The sequence below is a fragment of the Xylocopa sonorina genome, chromosome 3 (assembly GCF_050948175.1).
Source record: "Xylocopa sonorina isolate GNS202 chromosome 3, iyXylSono1_principal, whole genome shotgun sequence".
Classification (NCBI taxonomy): domain Eukaryota; kingdom Metazoa; phylum Arthropoda; class Insecta; order Hymenoptera; family Apidae; genus Xylocopa; species Xylocopa sonorina.
The window spans coordinates 16132589-16155404 of record NC_135195.1 but is presented as its reverse complement, the minus strand read 5'-3'; the positions used below and the strand labels follow the sequence as shown (position 1 = coordinate 16155404).

At 40.9% G+C, this 22816-nt stretch overlaps 4 protein-coding genes and 1 long non-coding RNA gene across 10 annotated transcripts in view; 3 read left to right on the top strand and 2 right to left on the bottom strand.

Annotated features, from left to right (window-relative positions):
- Positions 1-17295, bottom strand: part of Bap170 (Brahma associated protein 170kD) — a 50459-nt gene extending 33164 nt beyond the window's left edge. For 3 of the 6 annotated variants that reach the window (XM_076892533.1, XM_076892536.1, XM_076892537.1), the window contains exon 1: positions 7216-7650. In XM_076892533.1, coding sequence (XP_076748648.1) covers positions 7216-7407 — 192 coding nt within the window. In that variant the 5' untranslated portion in view covers positions 7408-7650. Of the gene's footprint in view, positions 1-7215; positions 7652-15969; positions 16064-17053 lie in introns of those variants that run through there. The other 3 variants (XM_076892534.1, XM_076892538.1, XM_076892535.1) reach the window with 2 other exon arrangements.
- Positions 4095-6747, bottom strand: LOC143422162 (uncharacterized). Its single transcript, XR_013101685.1, has 2 exons — positions 5756-6747; positions 4095-4190 (listed from the first exon to the last, which is right to left on the bottom strand). It is a non-coding gene; the product is annotated as an uncharacterized LOC143422162 (long non-coding RNA).
- A 1579-nt stretch (positions 17296-18874) lies between the features above and the next one.
- Positions 18875-19734, top strand: LOC143422236 (zinc finger protein 593 homolog). Its single transcript, XM_076892729.1, has 3 exons — positions 18875-19020; positions 19117-19217; positions 19461-19734. The coding sequence occupies exons 1-3, from the start codon at positions 18931-18933 to the stop codon at positions 19699-19701; spliced, it is 432 nt and encodes a 143-aa protein (XP_076748844.1). The 5' UTR covers positions 18875-18930; the 3' UTR covers positions 19702-19734.
- A 38-nt stretch (positions 19735-19772) lies between these two features.
- On the top strand, positions 19773-21294 carry LOC143422235 (serine--tRNA synthetase-like protein Slimp). The gene has a single exon (XM_076892728.1). It carries the CDS (start codon positions 19807-19809, stop codon positions 21253-21255), a length of 1449 nt encoding a protein of 482 aa, XP_076748843.1. The 5' UTR covers positions 19773-19806; the 3' UTR covers positions 21256-21294.
- A 334-nt stretch (positions 21295-21628) lies between these two features.
- LOC143422447 (cytochrome b-c1 complex subunit 8) lies at positions 21629-22028 on the top strand. The gene is made up of 2 exons (XM_076893079.1): positions 21629-21785; positions 21934-22028. Exons 1-2 carry the CDS (start codon positions 21629-21631, stop codon positions 22026-22028), a joined length of 252 nt encoding a protein of 83 aa, XP_076749194.1.
- The last annotated feature ends 788 nt before the right edge of the window (positions 22029-22816 follow it).

Here is a 22816-nt window from a genome sequence, read left to right as displayed (position 1 = left end):
GCAGGCCCACGGCACACGACTGACAGTTCCCAGTCAGCTGATCGTCCACCGGGGGGGTGAGGGGAGCTAGCAGCAGCAGTAGCAGCACCAGCAGCACCAGTAGTAGTAGTAGTAGTAGTAGTAGCAGCACGAGCAGCAGCAAGAGGAGGTGGTGGAGGTGGCGGAGGAGTATGGTAGAGAAGGAGGAGGTGGAGGAGGGGCGGGTGTAGTCAAGAAGGGAAGGAGGGCGGAGGGGTTGGCGACGCGCAGTCTGCCGCCGCCGCCGTCGTCGTCGTCGTCGGGATCAGCTGATCGGTGGAGGTGTGCTGGTGACTGACTGACTGTGAACTCTGAATGAACGAACGGATGAAGAAGTCTTCGCGTGCGTACACACGTATAGGGAGAGCTCTCGCTGGTGCCTCTCCCGGGGGAGGGGGAGAGAGCGAGCGCGTATGCGCGCCTGCCTGCCTAACTATGCGCCAGAGCACTCGCGAGGGACCGAGCCACCGAGCGTTTAGTAGCAAACGGAAGTGTGCTGGCCCGCCACCGAGTGGACAGGATGACCTCGACTTCTTCGCCGCCCGCCTTAAGAGAGGGGATCATCCTTCCGGGGTACGGTATCGGGGGGTTGCGTTCAAATCACCGACGCTGGACAACCGGACAGCAACCTTGGCCGTCGAGAACTAGGCGCCCAATAACAGCATTGACCCTTGCCACACGGTCGATGCACGTGTACGCTCAACTTGGCTGCTTGTACACATTCGTAAAGCGTGAAGGGAAGTTTCTACTTTACGATTATTATTAGGTAAATAGGAGGGATTATGGAAAGAAGTATGTAACTGGTCAATGTGTGGTTAGAAGTTGGAATAAGGTAGGAGGAGTCACTATCGCGCAGCTTTAACGAAGACCAATGCTGATGCGATCTCTCTGGTTCCCCGACTACAGGTCCAACAATCCTTCTTCGTAAAAACTCTTTTATCCCGGAGGATGCGCTGCTCCACTCGCATCTTAAACTTTTCAAAGGAGAGAAGAGTTTTCCGTCTGTGTAGCCGGATACTTTTATACTATAGAAGCCAAGAGGGAAATATGCCCAAGCAATTTGCACGAAGAACAAAATTTACTGCAACCGCAGTCATGGAACTGCTAATCGGTAAATGTTTATTATGCATTTGTGGGAAATTTAAAAATATACCGAAGTACATAGAAACTGTCCAAAGTACGCGTCGGATTATTTAAAAGCTTCATCTTTTAACTGAACTTATACATGCTTTAAATATAGTCACTACTATTGGGACGATTTGAAAAAAGAACGGGGTCACCAATCCGGCGTGTACATTATCCTTTTTATTCGACTAGAGATTATCTGACACAATCAGCACCGAGGATTTCCATTTCCAGTGTCATCCATAAATAATTCATCGATAAATCGCGGCTTTTATGGTTATCTAGTTATCGTGTCGACGAAACGAGGAGGATAATATCAAGAAGGTCGATTCGCAGTTGCGTAATGCGCCACTAAATGCGTATGTCGCGCGTATATCCATCCGCGAAACAGGAGAAGACGAGCCCGGCATCGTGTGCGGTGGCACATCGGCGAGATCAAAGGTAAAATTTCAGAGAAACTTGGTTGGCGTCGTATATCTCGCGCCGCGAAACACGACGGAGTATATTTCTGTCAGATATATAGGGTGCTACATACGTAACGGCTGGTGTGCGATCGAGGGACTGGTGACTTTACAGGAAAAGACAAACAGAACGCGTGAATCGAAACATTTTCTGCGCACCAGTCCTCCCATTCCCGACGAATGAAATTTAAAAATCTGCTAGATCGAATGTTGACGCAGCGTATGGAAGGGGATATCCATTTTTACGAAAGTGTTTCTTTAAAAATAATATAAAGTGCGACGTGCACAAGATGTGTTTCACTTAAGATGGAATTTTTAAAGCGGTAACAGTTCGAATTTCACCTCTTATTATAGAACCACCATTCTAAATTCTTGGTCTTCTTTAACATTGATATTTTTCAAATATTTCAGGATATACAACTAGTACCTATTTAACTGACTTAATTATAATTAAGTGCAAATTCATTGCGACAGAGATTGAAATTGATCTGAAGTCTATTCGTGTTAAGAAAATGATCTAGCGTGTACGTGTGTGTCTCTAGGCTTGATCAGTTTTATAAACAGATACAATTTTCCGTAACGAGTATTACTACCTAATTGGTAATTTTTTTTTTTATCACGGTACACCAACGATGCCCGCGTCTAATTGCTCTTAATTACGATGCTCCATCCTTTAACCGTGTATAATCGTTCGATTGATATACTAATGAATGCGTAGCGTTCGGTTTCGTGAGTTTCAAGCCAGACAGAGGCCTTGTATACGTAATAAACGTGCATGTAATCATCGACAATTGAATACGCAATACTCGGTTAAGGGGCCATGTAATCCACGACGACAGAAGAACAGCCGCTCCTTGTTCTGTCGGAGACGATTGCAACGCTATTACAGACGCCGTAACGACATAGTAACTACCCAGACGCGGCTCTGGTTGAGCTGCTGTTCGTACGTATCAGTGGAAACCAGTCCTGTTCAACGAGTAAGCCGAACCAACTAGATTCTCGAATAAATTCGAACGGATCCATCGCGTTCGAAGCTCTCCAGGAATATTGAATCTAACAAATTTTCTAATTGCTTTTGTTTAAGGATATAAAGTGCTCAAGGGACTCGCGTTCGATTCATTCAAGTAAAAATATTGACATTTTTTTCTAATCATCCTTGCACAGATTCTAAAGCTTTTTCAAATTGGCAATTCGAAGGGCAAACTTTGAATAAAATCAAACATTTCGCCAGCTGGCAGGTTTTCATCTCATCCTTCGGATTCACAAGGTATACACAAGCATTTCGAGTTATAGTGGAACCTCCAGTGAAATATGCCAGACGCGAACAGACGTTGCAATACGTTTCCGCTTCGACGAGTGGAATTGAATTTTCTAAAATTTATAAAAACTCTAAAAAAAAGTGAAAAAATATTTCTCGAGCTGATATGTAAATTGAGAAAAAGTGGTGGTTTTTGGAATAATATTATAATAACGTCCTTTGAAAGGCAGTAATTATAAAATCCATTAAAATGAGTTTACGACCGTTTTATCGCACTGGGGGTAATCAATTTGGGTTTTATGGATCCTGGGGACCGATTTAACCGAAGTTTCAACGATACGAGCGAATCTATTAATGGAAATGATAACGAATGTCATCGATACCTTATAAGAAATTAAAATTCATTACTATAATATTATTGCAGTTGTACACACATTATACGTTGATACGGAGGGTAACTTATACTACCATTTACCAATTTGAAAATGCAATTTATATCCTCCTCTATGTCTCTGTATTATTGAATAAGTACAAAGATATTTAAACGATGATCATTGCCATGAAGCGAACGTGTACGTAAAGTAAATGAAAAATAACGACACAGCTAATTGGATACCATCGAACGACATAATTCTAGTACTGTTTCGCAATTTGTTGCAACATCATGGAATAGTTCGGTGTTCCTTTTGACCACCTTCTATGTGAAATGCTTATAAAAATATTCCGCCGTCTAATATTGAAATTTCTTCGTAGTTTTTAGCGAAGTCGACGAAGTTTGCGCAACGTTCGTTTAACGACGCGCGTCGCAACGATACGGACGGTGTGCAAATAGCGATATACGCGACCAGGCGTTTCTTTTCGGCGGCAGAAGTTTTCGAGCCGGCGGCGGAACGCATCTGTGAAACGCATGCGGGTGCCACGTTGTACGCGCAGTTGTCGCAAGCCAAACAATGGCCACACTCTTTCTCTGTCTCCACACCAACTCGTTACATAAGATAAACTAATCTACCAGAGTCACAGCGCGAGGAGTGTGCTCGAATGAAATATCGCGTCGGTCAGACCGAACTTACTAACAACAAATTTCTTATCGTAAAACCGCCTCGGCACATCTATGCCTCTGATACTTAAAACCTGAGCAGTTTACTTTTTTTCTTTTAGGCGAAATTAATCTAGCAGTAATCTAGTGTTAAGCATTACACGAAATATCAAAAATGAATGAAATACTGTGTATATTCACTTTCAGAACTTTTATTCAGGATTTAGTTTGTACAGATTCAGCTGCTCTCAAAATATCACTTCATTTGAACAGCTAACCCTCTTGACGGTATCTAAAAATTATACAAATTTGAGACAATGCGAATGCAGCAATAGAAATAATTATTAAATGATACTCCTCGATCCATAGAAACATTAAAAACGCGAGGATTAAATGATATCGGCGGTTCAATGTTATCTCAAAGCCGAACGTCGCACTCGCATGAGATAACACTTTCTATGATTTTTATTTTAACGCCGCAACAACCAGACGGCTATCCAACTAACACTACGATTTACGATAGATTCTACAGTATATACTTTCTTTTTTGTAACGGTCATTTGTGATGTAAAAATGGTGTAACTACCGACAAATGAGAAAAAAATTTGTAGGCGTTCATATGCGCGGATAGATGTGACGTGCAGAGGCATGAAAAGCGCGCGAAGATGCGTGCGCGCGCGCTTCGCAAATGGGTCGAAGCCGGTATGACAAAGGAACACAGTGGAGAGAAAAGGTACAGTGACCTCTGGCGATGGCTCGTGCTCGAATGATGGCTTACCAACTGGTACACGCCGCCTGCCAAGGCCATTAATATCTCGCGCGCACCACAGAAACAGATATACCAAAAAAAATCTAGTTAATAGTCCCTCGTATAGCACGATATAATTGGTAAAAAAAAATGTACAAGTAAAACAAAATGATATCCAGGGTCGCCCACCCATTGTAAGTACTACAATAGAGACTGAAACAGTTGAGACAGCTTGTTTTGTAAAACAACTTCGCGTAATATTTAAGAGATCGCTAATGAAAAATTCGAACAGCAGCAAAAAACTAACCTTCCTACTTCGGTGCAATTAACTTTACAGTCTACTTTTTGTTACATTTCCCTCGAACAGTTATGCAAAACATTTTGCTCGTTTTATTGAATTTATTCCCAACATTCTAAAAAAGATTTTACGTACACGTACACGTGTGTACATTCTTTCGTCGCATCTAACCAATCCGAAATCGTTGGAACAGCGCGAGGCAGGCAGGCATTCGCGAGAGATTTCCACCAAGTTCGGTCCGCAGACAAAAGCAACACAACCGCTACTTTCTATCAGTGTAAATGGAAAGTTTCGAATTTCGTTGAAAATGCGTTCGAATTTGAATTCTGTATTTCATTTGTATTCGTCGTGTATGAAAACATGACCAGGAATATTTGGAGATTTTTATCTTCCGATCTCTATATTATTTGACGTGCGTTATTTTAAAACGCGGAGCCGAATAAATTGCAATGTTTCATTTGAAGAGTAATTTTCATTTTAAATCAAGGTGACACAGTGCCAGGAATTCTATAACGTGTCAACTTGATGGAACTTGCTTTTCGAGTTGCGATTATAAGAAGTGGAACACACTTTTATGCGCTTGTAAAAGATAAAGAATTTGCCTCTTCCTGTCATTAGTCACGTTCACACTAGTAACTAAGATACAAATGGAATGCTTTATTCGCAATTGTAAATTACGCTTGATAGAACTCGATACTTAAAACATGAATATACCATTCGTGGCTATAATTCATTCTTCGAATTTTCATTGTTTTCAACTTAACAACGGCATCCCAAGTTTCAAAACACTCCGTAATATCTCGTCGAGTACCGTAACGTATTGGTTTGTTCTTCTACGCGTTGGCTTCCAACTCCGCGACATTAAAGTTTACTCCCTCGATGGGAAGGTCTGAGGACAATCCACGGTATGCATTTTAAATACACTTTTAATTTCTATGGGGAAAAACCAAGAGGAAAATGGAAGAAAGAAAACGTGGTTAAACGGAGAGGTGGCGGTAGGAACGGCGATGTGTTTAAAAAAGTTGTGAGACGTTTTCGCGTTGGCAAGAGAACGATCGACGAGTTCGAATTGAGGCGATATGCTTTCCTTTAGCTATCCTTTATCCGTCTCACTCCTTCCTCGACTAACGGTGAGCCCATCTTACGACGGCGCAGCGTATACCTCAGGCTATCTCTATTTAATCTCGCAGATGCGACGTTGCCACGCTGTCGCCGCCACGAAGCTTGCTCTCGGAAATGGTTTGTTCAGTGCTGGCAAAATGGCAACGTCGCGGCATGCCATCCGTCTCCCTTTCTCTCAAACGCTTCTCGCTTTCCACCTCTATCCTTCTCTCGCTCGCTCGCTCCGCGTTACTTGGTACCTCGACCGTGCGGCCTCACACGCGACATTCGCGAAGGAGGTAGTAGGTGTCGTTACCTACGATTGAGGGACGAGCAAAAAGAGGAATGCTTCCACTGCAGCGAATCATGCGACCGTCCAAGTAATACTGTTCGCAAACTGGCGATCTTACTAACTCGATCTTTCGAGATCAGATTATGGGTTCATAGGACAAGCACTTTAGTTTTTTCTTTTTTTTAGTGTAAGATGTATACCAGAATATACCCGTTGCTATGTGCAATGCTCGTAAAATGTTCAAGTATTAAATTACTATATTGTACTTAAAAATGATGCACGATGCCTATACGTTTACTTGTATGTAATCGAACGCCGAGCCGTTCGATTGGTTGATTTAACGGTATCGTGTACGTTCATGTATCCGCGAAAGGTATGTCTGTCAAAAGCAGGAAACGCTAAAAAAACTTGTCTTATGTAAAAAATATTCTCGGCTGCCGATGAATTCTATTTCCAATAATAAGAAACTAACATCGCAAAGGCAAACACTTTTTTACTCGCTCTATTACAAACTATTGGATTTACATTTCAAAAACAATGTAGTATCGTTCGATAAACTTTTTTCGTTCGTTTGAAAACTTTTTACATATTATGGATTTCCCCCCGAAAAAAACAAAAAAAAAAAAAGCAAAAAAATAAAAAAACAAGAGAACAGCGCAAGAGTTAAATGGCACACAAGGTAGAGGGGGAAGAGAACGAATGCCTATTTTTTCCGCAGCAAAAAAGAATGAACATCCAAGTGAAAAGTACTTCGCCAATTTGGACACGGGGGTGCACGTCAGAGAAGCGCGTGCGTGGGACAGTCGTGCAGGCAAGAAAGCAAGCGAACAAGCCAGCCAGCCGGCAGCAGCAAGCGACCAACCAACCAGCTAACCAACCAGGCATCTCAGTCTCTTCGGTGTCCCCGGGTGCACATGTGTGCAGGGCATGAGGTCGCTCTCCTCGTCGTTCGATGTGTGAGAGCTCGACTGCCCTCTCCCCGCGTACTTGCTCGAGCGACGTTGCCGACTGTTCGATGCTTGGGCGGGCGGTGATGCCGGTATGCGTGTGGCAGGGCGCGGCGTTGCCATATCGACCGTACCTCATCACCGGGGAGCGAACCAGCGAGTGCCCCGCTCAGCCTCTTCCCCCGCAATACCACCGTGTCTCGCTCGCTCTCCACGTTCCGTTCCTCTTTTTAATTCTCGCCTCACTTTTCCGTCTCCGTTACATTGTTCCTTTTAACCATTCTCTTTCTGCTTACGTTCTTCCTAATTCCCTCCTCTTTATTCGTGATCTTTTAACATACTTTCGGTTCCCATGTCTTATAATCCGATTCTACCTCCCCCTCGTTGCCCCGCGCTCTCTCTCCCTCTCTCTCTCCTCTTCCCGTCTGTTGCGCGCGCTCTGGCTACTTCAAAGCGATGTAAGGCGCCGCGGCACCTGACTGACTCAGCATTACCGACTTCGTCGTGGATTCCTCGCACGCTATACGCACTGCGTATAGCGAGCAGACCAATGCCAGACTACGCTGCGTGCCCATTTGACGGCCGCCCGAAGACTCTCTCCCGTAATATACCAGGCGCGCCCTTGAACAAGCCGGACACTTGCGAATGTACCATAAACGCGCTTTCCCTCTGCCTCTTTAGCTCTCTGCGCACAGTGTATATCTCTCTGGCTTATTCGCCGCTCTCAAGCGATCTTACTCTTTCTCCCGAAGCTTCTCTCGTTTGCAACTGGGGGTTTCCTCTCCCTTCTTTCTCTTTTTTCCTTCCTCCTCTCCTCACCGAGCGCTTTTTCTTACCGGAACCGGTAGGAGCGTGATGTTCCGCCACTGGGTTCTTTGACAGCGTACATTACTGCGAGAAAACACGAAGGCTTTGCCACTTATTTTCCGCGTGGTTTACGCCTATGTTTTCGATTGATCGATGGCTCGATCGCTACGTGATTCGATGATTTTACGACGTTTGTCTTTACTTGCTCATGCCGTGGACTAAGGTTTGAAAAAAGAAATAGTCAATGTTACTCGATATTCTTCTAGCATGGACGTCCATAAAATTCATTACTTTCTCCAGATTACTTTTTCAGAACGTAATATCGAAAATTTTATTTTATCCTTTATTATATTTTATCCTAAACGTAATCCAGAAGAAAATGGTTAACAAAGTAGTTGGATGATACTTTCCAAATCGGAACCTAAGGTAAAATATTTAGATTAGCAGCAAACTGCAAGACTGACGAACCCAGCACCGCTTGGTATGCAACAGTGTACGGACATGTGAGGAGGCGAAACGTATACTTTAAATATTTCTGTACTCTTATAACTTCGCGGTACACGTCGTCGCGGATTTGCATCGTATTTCATGTTTTCCCGTTAAAAATTAACACCATTACTCACAGTCAGAGGCATTCATTCGAATTCCGTCCGACGTTATTATTTAGTAACGTTACATACAATCCCGTATAAATAGAAGAAAAAAAAACAGTTCACTTAACGCGCTGGGCGACATTTATTATTTTCTCGGAACTGTGTATCGAGTTCACACAAAACTGATGGACATTTAACGGTTCCATCTGGTCAACAGTTATTAATAGCGTTACATACATACATTTCAATGTATGTATTGAGATACTTTTATAACTGAAATAATAATGTGGCGTACCTAAACTCTGTACCTCTTTATTCAAAACTAAGATTTTTTCGGGTCTTAAAGTATTCGGGAAAATATATTAACAAATTTACACCACTAATGTTCCAAAGGGTCTTGTAACAAGAGAAGTTCGATAATTACGAAAAAGTAATCAAACATTTTCAAATGAGAGCAGGACGCGCATTTATATATACTTTGCTGAACGTAGAACTGGGTGATTGCAACAGTCAAGTACACCCGTTTCTTCGACTAGGCACGAACAACTTTATGGATTAGAAAAGCGAGCGTAGAACGCACGGGCGGCTATAGAAATCCAGTTCGAGGATTACTGTAATTTATTTAGAATTTCTTGTGGGCGCCTGTGCCGCCAGATGTGTACCCACAAGAGAGCTCTCTCGCGGGCACGCGCGCGCGCGCGCGAGTTTCGAGTTATCCAATCGTTTTACTACCGTAAGAGACTGCCCTGCACACCAACGGCCCGCTAATAATTCCTATCTCTACACACTTTCACTTCACGCCGACTAATCCTTAAACAGAGTGACTTTACTCGGTAAGGCGCAGATAAATTCAACTCGCGAACGTGCGGGATACATTTTTGCCTTTTTCCGACTGAGAACAAAAATTCTTTACGAATTACCAGACAAAGAATGTTGTTTTAACGCAAAGATTACGATTCCCATTCTTCTTTCTTCAACAAATTTTGTCCATTACATTAGTAGTGTAACTAAAAATTGCTTAATATTCATTATTATCATTGTACAGCGAAATAATGTAATAATCGAATAAGGTAATCATATTATACTGGTAAAATAAAAAGGAATACAATTTTATTTCTGCTGATTTGGTGACCTATTAGAAGTCAAGTCATCGTCGATCTCGAGTTAGAGATAATTGTAAAGATTTACTCCGTGCGAGGGATTCCAAGAAATGGCGGAGATAATACTGCGGCAGCTAACCGTGCAGAAACATCTAAGCGTATTATTGTAATCGTAAATTGTAACTGATGTTCCGTTCTAGTTTATTCGTTCTATAACTGCTACTTCACAGGTCACATTACATTACCATATTTCCATAAATAGTATGAAATGGTTCGATGTAACAGTTCAAATTTTTTAACAACCTAATGTAACGTTAAACTATCTATTAAACTAATATTTAATAGATTTAGGGATGGTCTATAATAAATTTATATTATGTGGTGACGAATAAAAAAGAATGATTCAGCCATATGCTGGAAAAACCGACTTGATTTCCATAATTGTCTTTTGTAAGAAGTCATTGCATGAGAGGTTTGCGTTCTACGTCTGTTATAAGTTACGTAATGAGTCGTATCAATCTGTAAAACTTATAATCACCCAAGTTTGTCTATCATTCGAATGTCGAATGATTTGCTAGTTTCCAAATTATAATGTTAAATGTGCAATCTCTCTCAATGATGCTATAAATACATTCGCGAAATTTGAGTATGCAATGAAGTATTAAACAGTTGTATTAACAATAATACTTCCGCAAGAGACTTAAATCCGTTAGAAGTGGGCGAGTACAACTGTTCTGACCATAACCGTAGAATTTCAAGAGAGATTCAAAGTTTTCGCATTGTAAGAGTATTGCAAGAGTACCTGTAGTAATTATCCCTTAACCAGTCGGTCGCCGACAAGCCGCACGATACAAAACACGCCGAACACCTAAAGGCATTCCTCCCATGAAGAATACTGCTGTAACCTCGTCATAAGAACGCGCGCAAGTAGCCTCTCGATAATTCCGCCGGTAGCGCGCAAACAAAAATGGCGTCGACCCGCTCGAATCACAGATTCGCGCTCCGCGATGCATTCTGAGCGTAGTCGCGACCCGGCCGCGGGTTATATAGTCTAGCAAGCTTCGATCACACTTGTTGAGGGGAAACCCTCATACACCGCACCTCCACCTCCTCACATGATATTCTCTCTCTCTCTCTCTCTCTCTCTCTCTCTCTCTCTCTCTTTCTATTCGGCTCTCCTGTTCTCTTTCCTCCCTCCCCGCCCTTCTGCCGCGCACCTTCTTCCCACCTTCGGTTCATGATCTATCTCCCACCCCGTACTGTGTCTCTCTGGAAGTGACCCTGACCTTGCGTCAACTTCCGTATTGTCCGTACACTTGGATTTTCGGCGGAGTCGCCGGATTCCAAAGAAACGGGAACCTATTCCTGTCTCGTTCGCGGAATCGTCGGCTAGAAACGTCGCGACTTTGATACACAGAGACACCAAGTCGATACCAACGACTGCGGTTTAGTTATGACACATTGATCATGGAGAAGGAAAGTTAATTGGACGTTGCGAGAATCGTGGCCTAGATTGAGATTTATTGTATCCGAGTGACGAGACAATTCAGTGTCCCTAGATGGAGAAGACGATGCCGTCGGAACGTTTTCGCGACGAGAGTCGGATTTTTGCGATCTGGATTACATTGGCACTTCCCTTTCGAACGTTTCGCGCGTTGTTGCGGCCAACAATCGGTCACTCTGAAACGGTATCTTAACTCGCATAAACGTTCGAGATGAAACACAACAGGTTACAGATCTTGCAAATATAGCTCGTTGGATAACATTCTTTGATTATTATCTTTCGGTGAGTAAATGCATTTTAGTAGTTTTAAAATTAAGTGTAACAATCTTGTACATAGTATTTATGATAATACAATATTATTTGACGAAAATTAAATTTGATCGTTATAGGAGTGCCGCTCTTTGGGAATCACTGCTATAGGTTATGTACGCCTTTCTCGGGGGGTTATACCCTTGACGATAACTTCGATGACGAAGACACCGCGCTCTCGTGTCTGTGTGCCTGCGCTTTTTCAACGCGACGCAAGCTGAAAGAGGAGATTCGAGGCGTAAAGCGAAAAGAAGCCAGACGCTTCTCTTCATTGTACGCGGAATGTCTTCTGTAGTGCAGCTTTCTGAGAAAGTGACAATCTGCTGAAGTATTTCTAACAAAGAAATGAATACCAAAAACCGTCGGACATAATAATACATGGTATTCTACGCGAACAGTAAATTCTGTAATGCTGTAATATTTCTTCTGTGAACATTTAAATGTAAATAATACTAGTATCTGTGGAAATGCACGTGAAAATACCAATATCAGATGCACAGAAATAGTGAGTTTGAATAATAATCACGATTTTCGAGAACGCGAGAATAAAAATGCGAGGAATAAATACTTAGCGAACGGCTATTTCAATATTAAAACGTGTGAAAGTTCATTGCGAAAACTATTTAGTATTTAACGTGTTCTTAAATTCTAACGGGGAAAATAATTGTAGAAAGTTGTTTGGAAGTTACATAAAAAGTGCGGATGTGTTGCTCGAAAAGGAACGAATATTGACGGATGGCATATACGCCAGGATGCTACCAAATGCGACGGGAAAGAAGAGAGGTGAAAAAACTTCGCTATGTTATACCACAGTGCTGCCACGACAGAAGTACATACATCGTTTATGTGCATACATACGAGTACATACGTACACGTACTGTCGAATCGTCGTGCGGTTCTTAAGAAAACATAGACCAGTGGTTCTTATACCGGCGGTATATCATCACTCGGCATGAACGAACCACCCAATAGCGTTATTCTATTTTGATTAAAATTTACAAACGACAAAACCTGTACGATCAATCAAATATTGCTCGACAATAATATGTTAACACTTCTTGGAGAATAATTACGAGCAGGTGTACGACTGTGTACAAGCAAAGGATCGCAATGTTTTTTTTTTTCATTCGAACAACTGTTCTTTTACGATTGTGCAAAAAAAATATCCTTGGTTTCTCTGAACGGACAACACTTTCATGAGCGCAATGTTAAAGACTATTCGAGCACAAAAATCACGTCCCCGATAAATTATTTTAAACGGGAGAATGACTCCAGGCGCCTTGATTTTAAATGCGAAAAATATTACACGGACGTGTTTCGAATACAATGAAAACGCGGCCGAAGGATGATGTAAATGGCCAACAGCAATTTCAACTCTAACCAAGCACATGTGTCGCAATACCCCAATATTAATTCTATCAACTGTAAATACTACGGATTATCCAACGCGTACAATTGTACGTTTTACGCCATTCGCTTTCAATTTTTTCTGAAATGTATCGAGCAATTTTGAAAAATGCTCAATTGCCAAACGCGTAATCCTTCTTATTTCCTAATAAACATATCTCCTTGTTGAGTAAACCAATTTAACAATGTACAACAGGGAGCAGAACCAAGGATACCGCGATTAAATCATTTCAATCGCTTCGTTACTCATCACTGTACAAAGAGACCTCGTTACGTTACACGAATCAAAAACTACGTACTATGAGAATCAAACGGGCGACAAATTATTTCATCGAAAGACCTGAATCACCGTTCAAAGTGTACAACTAGCTTCGAATGTTAAACTGATTATTCTTTCGGGAGCACATTCAAATTTGTATTAATACAAAATACTGTACGACAACGTGTTCTGTAGTCATATGAAAATACAATTAAACGTGATAGGAAATTTCATCTGGTTGGGGCTAATTAATCAATTGAACATAAATTGTAATTGATCCGATGCTACGTTAACGATAACTATTTACTGAAGAAAGAAGGGCACGCATTTCGGTCGAAACATTTTCCGTCGAGCCGTGTCTGAGCCAGGTCAAATATCAAGGCGACCGATTCGCCGATCATTTTATACAATTTTTGACGGAAAAACGGAAAATACCCGGATACGACTCATCCTGATCGTTTCCGGAAAATTCATTGGCCGTTGCGTCGCGTGTGCGTATCAATTCTCTCGCATGAATAATAATGCCTGCGCAAATTACTGTTTATAAACTCGGGAAACCTCGTGACAGTACACGTCGCGTAACGTTGCTAGGGCGAAATAGAACGATAATTTTTCACTTTTATTCTTTTCCCGAGGAGAAACGCGATTGTAGGTTGTCGGGCGTACAAGTTGCGTCGTTAGTCCCTTAAACTGTGTAAGCGCGAAAGATGTATGGAATAAGAGGGTACGGTGCTTTACAGAGAGTAAATTACCCTTGCGAAGTTTAAACCCTCTTGAATAAAATCCGAAAAAATCGTCTCCGTATAATTGATAGCTGTACAGATTAACAAGAGTGTAATTAGGCAATTGAGCGGATTCCAATTAGCAATTTTCGTTGTAACGACGGAAATTTTTTTGGAACTTGGGAGAGGGACTGAAAGTTTCAGAAGCCGTAACAGATAAAAGCGTAACTTGAATTCGAAAAACAAAACAGCGATTACGACATTTACGTAATTGTTGGAACAATTATATATTTCAGTTTCACGTGGCAAAAGTGCTGCCACGATTTGTCATTAGAACGCCCGGATCGATTCTTGTTCCCGGTTCGCGCGATCGAAGAATAAGTGTATCTGCTTCACGGAACAATCGTTTTCCCGCGTTTTCACGCAGCGCATTCCCCGATCGTTAATCACGCGTGCAATAAATCGTAACGCGCGTACATTCAACAAGAGCTTCCCAGATCGAGAATTAGTTATTCGAATACTTGGCTATTCAAATAATTTTCGATTCTGACGTCTAAAGAAGTTTCTGATTAAAAAATGAATTGACTGGTTAGCACCCAGAAGCATCGAACTATTACTTAAACGGTAACTAAATTACTATTCATATTTTTTAATCTATCGAAACTGCGTGGTGTTTGCGTACTTTCATAAATATTCACATTCAAGCATGGAAACTATCTTCGCTATGTTTTTGTATATGAATTCAGTAGTTTAGGTCGTGCGTGTATATTATTGACTTGATAAAAATTTCATGCATAATTTACCGTAATCGTTTTTGCACCAAGCCCTCGCGTTATCAATAAAACTTAAAACATTGTTGTAATTGATTAAGAAATACGGACTCGATCGGTTTAACCAGCGCGATAACAATATACACGTGTCCATTGTTCTCGATGCGGTACAATCAAACTTTTTCGAATTCCGAGGTTCTTTGCAAACAGCACGCGTTCTTCTCGGGCCTCGAAGGATCTGTACGAGTGCTCGCGTGCTCGAAATTTGAGCCTGGTAAACGAGCCGAGGCGATTCCATTGCGCCAAACCGAACCGAGCACCTGATCGTACGAGTGATATCCCGTCTAACTTGGAAGAGACGAATATGGGGACAAAATGAAAATAATTGGACGATTTCAATGTACAATTAATCGAGCTGTTATTAAACGCGACGCTGAAAGATATGTCTAAACTGAAAATGGTGAAATGGTGTTTTTAATTCGCAAAGCATATTTCAACGAACGAATTACTCTGGATAGTATATAGAAAAAAAAGAGTAATTAGTGTTTGGAGAATACTGTAGTTTTGCCAGATAAGTGTACTAAAAATATCTGTATGTTATCAGTACTGTACGCCCCAAAATTGAAGCTATAAACTGTACTAATATATACCGAATAAAACAAACCGTAGACATAGATATGACTAGATTATGGATCTATACGGTTCCTCTTCCATTAACTTTGGAACGTACTACGCATTCACATTCGCAATAAAAATTGAGTTTTCGTCCGATAAAATTAGCTTAAAAAATATATTATTTCTGCAAATCTAAAGTATCGCAAGTTGTTACCCGATTAAATAAGAAACCCCTTTAATTCCATGATGTCCCTCGAAACGGATTATTTGTTCCTTGCGAATTATTTAAATCTGCAGTTGACGTAATGCACGTTAAAGTACACATCAGAATCGATTTTGTTTCGAATATATAAATTATTATTCGGGATACGTAATAACGTATAAAGTGTATGCGAGCACCGAGTAGCAATCGCGAAAGCACTAAAATTTCATTCACAAGTTGTATTAACGATGCACGAAAACAAATTACAACGGGCTACGTTGATATCTTCTAATTTTTCGCTTATTACGCTTGCCGTGAATTATGTAACACGTTTGAAGATGAAAGACAGAGAATGAACAATTTGAGGAAAATGTACTGTATATAAATATGGACTCACCTTTATCCATCCTCCGTGTGCAGTGACAACAACGTACAGCAAGTACAGATCTATATCTTTTCCATTGATTTTTGGGTTTTTCTTGAACGAAGTTCTGAAATATGTAAACCACACAATTTATGTAATTTATGTAAACTGAACGGAATATTAAATCAAATCATATTCGTTATGTAAATAATTGCATACGTTAGAAACTGGTAACTTTTACTATATACGTATATTGAAGCAACTAGTTTCAGTCACGTATATAAAAGATATTAAAAAAATGTATGATTTGTCGCGAGAATACATTGAAGTTTGACAACAAGTATTTTTTATTTTAGAAATTCGATCGATCGTGATGTAAAAAATGTTACGATACGTTTCCCGCTTGATAAATATGAAATATTAAACACTACTGGATAATAATACAAGCGCTAGTGGCAGTAGCAGTATGGTACTTGAAGAATGTAAATTAAATAATTATATTCGATTTGTCAAATAAATATGTACAACGAGTGTAACGATAGAGATTTTCACCGAGGTTAAGATCGCTCGGCGTAACCGAGAACGCTTTGTCTCAGTTTCCGAAACAAGTAAAACATGAACAATGACGTAATAAACAGCAGCGAACATTTAACAGGAGTATCAAAATCAACGAGTGCCGAACGAGGAAAGCTGTTCGCATTTCCAACAGCCGTAATCCCGTCGGTGGAGAGAAATTGCGTGGGGAAAAAATAAAGAAAAGAAAAGAAAAGAAAAGAAAAGAAAAGAAAAGAAAAAAAAAATCAACAAGTTCGTCACAATATTGGTTATTTCGATCGAACGTAACCTCAATCGCAATAAGATACGCGACTGATAATCGTCGATAAAGAAAAGATGGGAGAAGCGTAAACAAATAGGTTGCACAAAGACGAGTCCGACTGGGAAACTTTAAACCGAACGCACATAACCTCAACTCTGTCCGCATTCTACGAGGAGCGAACGCTAACCCGATTTACTTGGCGGAGGAGTCGGATGTAAGAGAATGAAATAATAATCGATGGGAATGCTTAAGATAAAGGTAAATAGAAGGGGTAAGAGTAGGGGTAGTAGATCGGCTTACCCTCTGGTCTCATGGAAGTGACGGAGGTCCTTCATAAAGTTTTCCCTCTCCCTTTCGTAGGTGACGGGGTCCTTATTGAGGATCTTGGCCATATTCGGTTGCGATAAGAATGCGTGGGCGTGCTAATCGGGGTGTGCTCTGGATTTACAGGGCACTCGGGGGCAGCAGAGAGAAAGAGAGGTGCACATGGGCGGTGATGAGAGCAGCACATTTACGCCAGGAGCGTCCTGGTGGTACGAAAGAGGTGGTTGGTATGCGTGGACGTGGACGAGGACGAGGACGAGGACGAGGACGAGGACGACCACGGGTCGACACGGGGTCGCGACCCGCTCCCGACATCGGGTCGTCTTGTCCTGGCCCGAAGTGTCGGCCGGTGGCCTCTGTCGCGCGCGCGAAACCAGACAGCAGCGGCTTTTCCCTGCCGTACACCGCCACCCCGGATCTCACCGCACCAATATACACGAGCTACCGTGTCCCTCGCACTGAACTCGCCCGCGTGGGGAAAAATCCGAATACGTACACGTAGTTCCACACACAGTAGTCACTACCGATCAACCGAGCGAACCGTGCTACGGGCACGGAGGCCGCAACGCGACTTTCCTCGCGGCCCGATCGATTCACCTGTCACTTGTCAACGAAACGCTACGGATCCGTTGCGCCACGCACTCGTACCAACGATACCCGTGATTCTCCCGAACCAACGAATTCACCCGCGCGGTCCTACGCGAAGCGGCAGACCGACTCGAGACCGCGTTTCCCTACGAGCGGAACGCTTGACGTGCGCCCGTATATCAAAATGGCGTCTCCTCCTGCCTGGCATCCATTGGCGAAGCCACAGCCAATTTCCCGTACGCTACGATAGCTACGGCCAGCGCCGACCCTACACACCGCGACACCGTTTCCGCTAGCACACCTCTCGTACCGCACGCGGCACACCCTCGCACACTCTACGTCATTTTACGCGCGACACCGCGTTACCCCGATCATACCACAGCCTAGCCCTCGCCGCTTTTTTACCCTCGCCGAACCGTACAAACAAAATCCCGGGTCGCGCAGTATTTTTACTTTCAAAATGGTGTGGACCCCCCTCGTCAGTGGCGCACCGTTTGAATTGATCAGACGCTTCGCCGATAGAGGCGCGACCTACTCTGGGATATTGCACCGACATCTACCGTCCCCTTTACCCAATCTTACCGGACCACTACATTTTTATCCTACTGCGCATGTCCCTTTTACTTTTCAATTCTTTTACATTATTTCCATTTTTATTCTCTTTTTATTCTCTTCTTATTCTCTTCTTATTCTCTATCTTTACCATCCTATTCGAACGAATCTTTATGCCATCGATCATGTTCGCCACTCAAAATATTTAGAACCTTTTCACGAATTCCTTTCGAGAGGATGCTGCCATCGTATACTATTTGGCCAATAGCGATGCTAAAAAGTTATCCAGCAGTTATCCAAGTAACAAATCTTTAATATTCTTCTGCTTAACTCGTTATACGTATTAATAAACGTGCAAAATGTACGTATTATGTTTCAAGAATTAATAAGCTTTTCTTTTCATGTAGTTTTAAAGCGATAATCGATTTACATGGAAACAAACCAGAAATCAGAATTTTCTTGTAAAATTCCCCTTACTATTTATTTTATTCTTTATCAATTTTTTATTTCTCATTATTCGTACATACTTTTCTCTTTTCTACGATTCTTTGAAAAATTGAAAACAGAAGCACGCGTGTTACCAATCAAGCGGTAACCCTCGTGCGTTCGTCTAGTTTAGTTTCTTTACTTGGTTAGGTAGTATTGGTGTACAGATATCAATGTGACAGTGGTAGATTCAATTCCGCAACATAAAAATTATCTGCTTATTAAAAATGACTTACAAACGTAAAAAGTATCACAAGGGAGACACGCATTTAAGAAAAGGCTGGCGAACAAGGAGAAGAAGGAAAGATTTAGACGAAGTAAACTGCCTTAACCTATTTTTCGTTCGAGAGCACTCGTGTCACGTGTTTGGACATAGTCGGCATTTGTCATGCGATTTTCTATCTTTATTTTAGATCGACGAGGATTTGAAGGATGAAAATGTAAAAAATTTACTAAATCAAGAAGTAGATTTAGATAAACCTGGAGCAGCTCAATATTATTGCGTTCATTGCGCGTAAGTAACCCAATGTATCGTATTGTAACGTAATATATCATTTTAAGCAAAGTAACCTCTCAATATATTTTCATTTTAAAGAAGTCGCTAAACAATTCATTCTCTTAGGAATGTTTTGATTAATTATTTATACGTTGCAAATATTATTCTTTCTGTTTATCAAGTTCTCACGTATTTATTAATATCTTTAAATTTACGTTGTAAAAGTTTTCTCCGAAATAGAGAATTTATTTCTGTTTGCAGGAGGTATTTTATAAACGATACTGCTTTACAAGATCACTTTAGGACAAAAGTGCACAAGCGTAGGCTGAAAGCTTTAGAATTAGAACCGTATACCATAGAGGAGTCGGAGAGAGCTGCTAGTAAAGGAAGTTATGTAGCTCCACAAAAAAGAAAAATTGAAACAATAAGTCGTGACAGTTTTAATATGGATACAGAGTCAGAAATTTCGCCAAATCCTAAAGTAGCAAAATTGGATGCATAGAATTTTAGTTTTGCAAGAGGCGGTACTCTTGCTTTTTAATTTAAAAATTTTACAAATTTAGGAAAGGGTATAAAATTTCTCTTACTCTATCTTCGAGCATTGAAAATGGCGAATTGTATTCCACATCTCGTGCGGAAACGTGTAACTTGCAAGGTTTTGAAGCATCTTACTACGAAACAGATAGGTGCACCGTTGAATTCTAATAGAAAATATGGTTCTTCTTTACTTGCTAAGAACAATGAAAGTAAGGAAGTCTTTACGCTTTTGACACCATATCTGGATATCGAACAGAGATTAGCAGATATCGAAAAATTACAGCGAGATTTAACAGCCCGTGGACTAAATTGGAATACAGAAGACATTAAAAGTATGTGGGAATTTTACAAATCGATGAAAGCAGATCACTCTAGACTACAATTGAGAAGCAAAGAGATATCGGAAGAATTAGCTCCTCTTTTCAAAAGTAAAGAACTCACAGCGGAGCAGGAAATAAACTTTAAAAAATTGAAAATGCAAATAAAATTCGTAAAAGAAGACTTGAAGTTACTTAACAACTCCCTGCAGGAATTGAACGCAAGTATAGTAGAAAAAATGTATCAAATACCGAACGAAGTGGATGGAAGGACACCGATACAAATGCCAGTTATATTGAAACGCGTTAATTCCTTGAACGAACGTTCGGATTCGGAAAAGATGGATCACGTCGAAATTGGACGACGTCTCGGTTTACTAGAATACAGAAATCCTATGCAATATTATTTGTGCAACGATGCAGCCGTCTTTGAACTTGGCGTGTTAAATTACGCCGGGAAAATACTCAGCGAGGATAATATGATCAGAGTAGCTGGCGCAGACTTTAGTCGTAGTTTGTTAATAAACGGTTCCGGTTTGAATCACGGAGATCCTGCAGATGCTTTTATTATAAACAATCACAATGACGTGGAGAAAAATTCGGCAAATCGTATGCATCTTGTCGGTGGCGCGAGTTTGATCTCGTTTCTGGCAATGCACGCGAAACAGCTGATAGAGGTAAACCATTTCCCAGTAGCGTATTTCTCGACCGGAAGGCAATACACCCCGTTTCGGCCAGGTTCTACCCCGATTGGTTTATTCACTGTTTGCCAAACATCAGCTGTCGTTGCTTTTATGCTGGTTAAAGACGGGAAGAGCCAGGAATATCATACGCAATTCGAACGACTATTGAACAACGTATGCAAATTATACGACAACGTATGCGATCATTATCAAGTTGTGGTGAGACCTGCGGCAGAATTACGCCCATGGGAAGCGATGCGCGTCTCTTTTGAATTATGGTCCTCGTTTTCGAAGCAGTACATCGAAGTTGGTCATATATCCATTTGTGGTGAATATTTTAGCAAGAAATTGCTTATTCTTTATCAGACACCTAATGGGAGAGCTTTTCCGTCTGTAATATCTGGCACTCTGTTGTCGGTACCACGCCTTTTGGGTTGCTTACTAGAACAAAACCCAGATAAATTTGTTATTCCGCCAAAAATTTTACAATACATGCTCATAGATCATGCGCCCCTTTGAATTTAGAAAGTGAATTTCTAAATGGTCACACATTATACTATATGTACTTTAAATGTACATACAACATAAATGTTTCGATCAATTTGTCTCTAGTATCGTTTATTTGCATTTGTAGTAGTTTTGCACATATATTTTGTTGGAATAAATATTTTGATGATGTAAATAGATAAAAAGGAAAGTTCATCTTATTCTTGGCATTTAACAATGCCATTTAATAAATATTTGCATTACTATTTATTCATTAGAGTTTTTTTGCCCAGAATGTATCTATATATGCTCAAGAAAATTGGTTCTTTTTGTGTTTTGTTTAAAAATTTGCACATCGGTATCTTAAATTGTACATATCTATTCCGAAAGAACAAAGGGTTATATCATGGGTTTGCGATTTGGTGATTTACCGATTCGATTGAGGAAAGTTGTGTATTACACGTTATCTTCATCTGATCAGAAGTTTTGGGCAAAGTCTGTCTCCCATGGTTTACCAAATTTGTGTAGGCGAGCAGTGAGGCAATTTGTGCCAATGATACCAGGTGAAATGAATTACTTACGGTGTAATATTCTTAGTAGTTTCGATGTTATCATAGTAGAAATATTATTTATGACAGAGGATGTTACTATTATGACTATAAAAGTATTCCTTTTAGAAAAGATAATGTATAGTGCTCTTTATTTGCATAGGACTGTTAATGACAATTTGGTGTGTCACATGGGCTCCTATAGAAAACAGAAAATCAAAAAGGAAGGATCCGAAAGTATATGAAAACGATAAATAATGTCGCTATAAAATGTTAATAAAAAGTAACATGTAAATTTCTTTTTAAAACACTTAAATTTATCAGTAATTTTAGGATAGGCTGGTAGCAGCATCTCTTAACGCCAGCCTAATCCTAAACATCATTTAGTTTCATCGTTTTGCACAGATATGGTGCCACCAATATACTCGCAATTCACTTTACTGTTGACAACGAGCGGCCTGTGTAATCGTCAAGATTAAGTGAACGTCTTACATTCTCAGACAACACAGCATATTACATAACACTTCAAAAAGTACCAGTGTATCACGGTGACACCCCCAGGTTCTGTAACGTCACAGGGGTATCACCAGGACTACATGTAATTTATTGTATATTTTAATAATTTCATTGCAATTTTTTGTACATTTTCTGCTTTAGATGTAAGAGAGAGAAAGATGCTATAAGCAAGAGTGAGACAGATGATACCGACCTTACCGTAGAACCCCTGGCGCCATCTCTGTGGAAAGTCACACATAATTATTAACAGCGAAGTAAACTACTGAAGTACTACCAGCGCCATCTCTCGGAGACACGTTGAAGCAGGTCGGTAATTAGTTTCAGTACCCACCACAGAGATGGCGCTAGTAGTTCTTGAGTAGTTTACTTCGCTGTCGATAAATATGTGCGAGCAGTTTGAGCACTTTTTACAGAGATGGCGCCAGGGGTTCTACAGTAAGGTCGGTATCATCTGTCTCACTCTTTCTTTTAGCTTTTTTATATATCTTTCTCTCTCTTACCTCTAAAGTGGGAAATATAAAATAAATTAC

What these genes read in the sequence shown, in the direction of transcription:
- LOC143422236 (XM_076892729.1), top strand. Translation starts at nt 18,931, where the DNA reads ATGACTTACAAACGTAAAAAGTATCACAAGGGAGACACGCATTTAAGA. An exon ending in GAAGGAAAGATTTAGACGAA is followed by an intron (nt 19,021 to 19,116) that starts GTAAACTGCCTT and finishes TCTTTATTTTAG; the next exon opens with ATCGACGAGGATTTGAAGGA. An exon ending in TATTATTGCGTTCATTGCGC is followed by an intron (nt 19,218 to 19,460) that starts GTAAGTAACCCA and finishes TTCTGTTTGCAG; the next exon opens with GAGGTATTTTATAAACGATA.
- LOC143422235 (XM_076892728.1), top strand. Translation starts at nt 19,807, where the DNA reads ATGGCGAATTGTATTCCACATCTCGTGCGGAAACGTGTAACTTGCAAG.
- LOC143422447 (XM_076893079.1), top strand. Translation starts at nt 21,629, where the DNA reads ATGGGTTTGCGATTTGGTGATTTACCGATTCGATTGAGGAAAGTTGTG. An exon ending in ATTTGTGCCAATGATACCAG is followed by an intron (nt 21,786 to 21,933) that starts GTGAAATGAATT and finishes TTATTTGCATAG; the next exon opens with GACTGTTAATGACAATTTGG.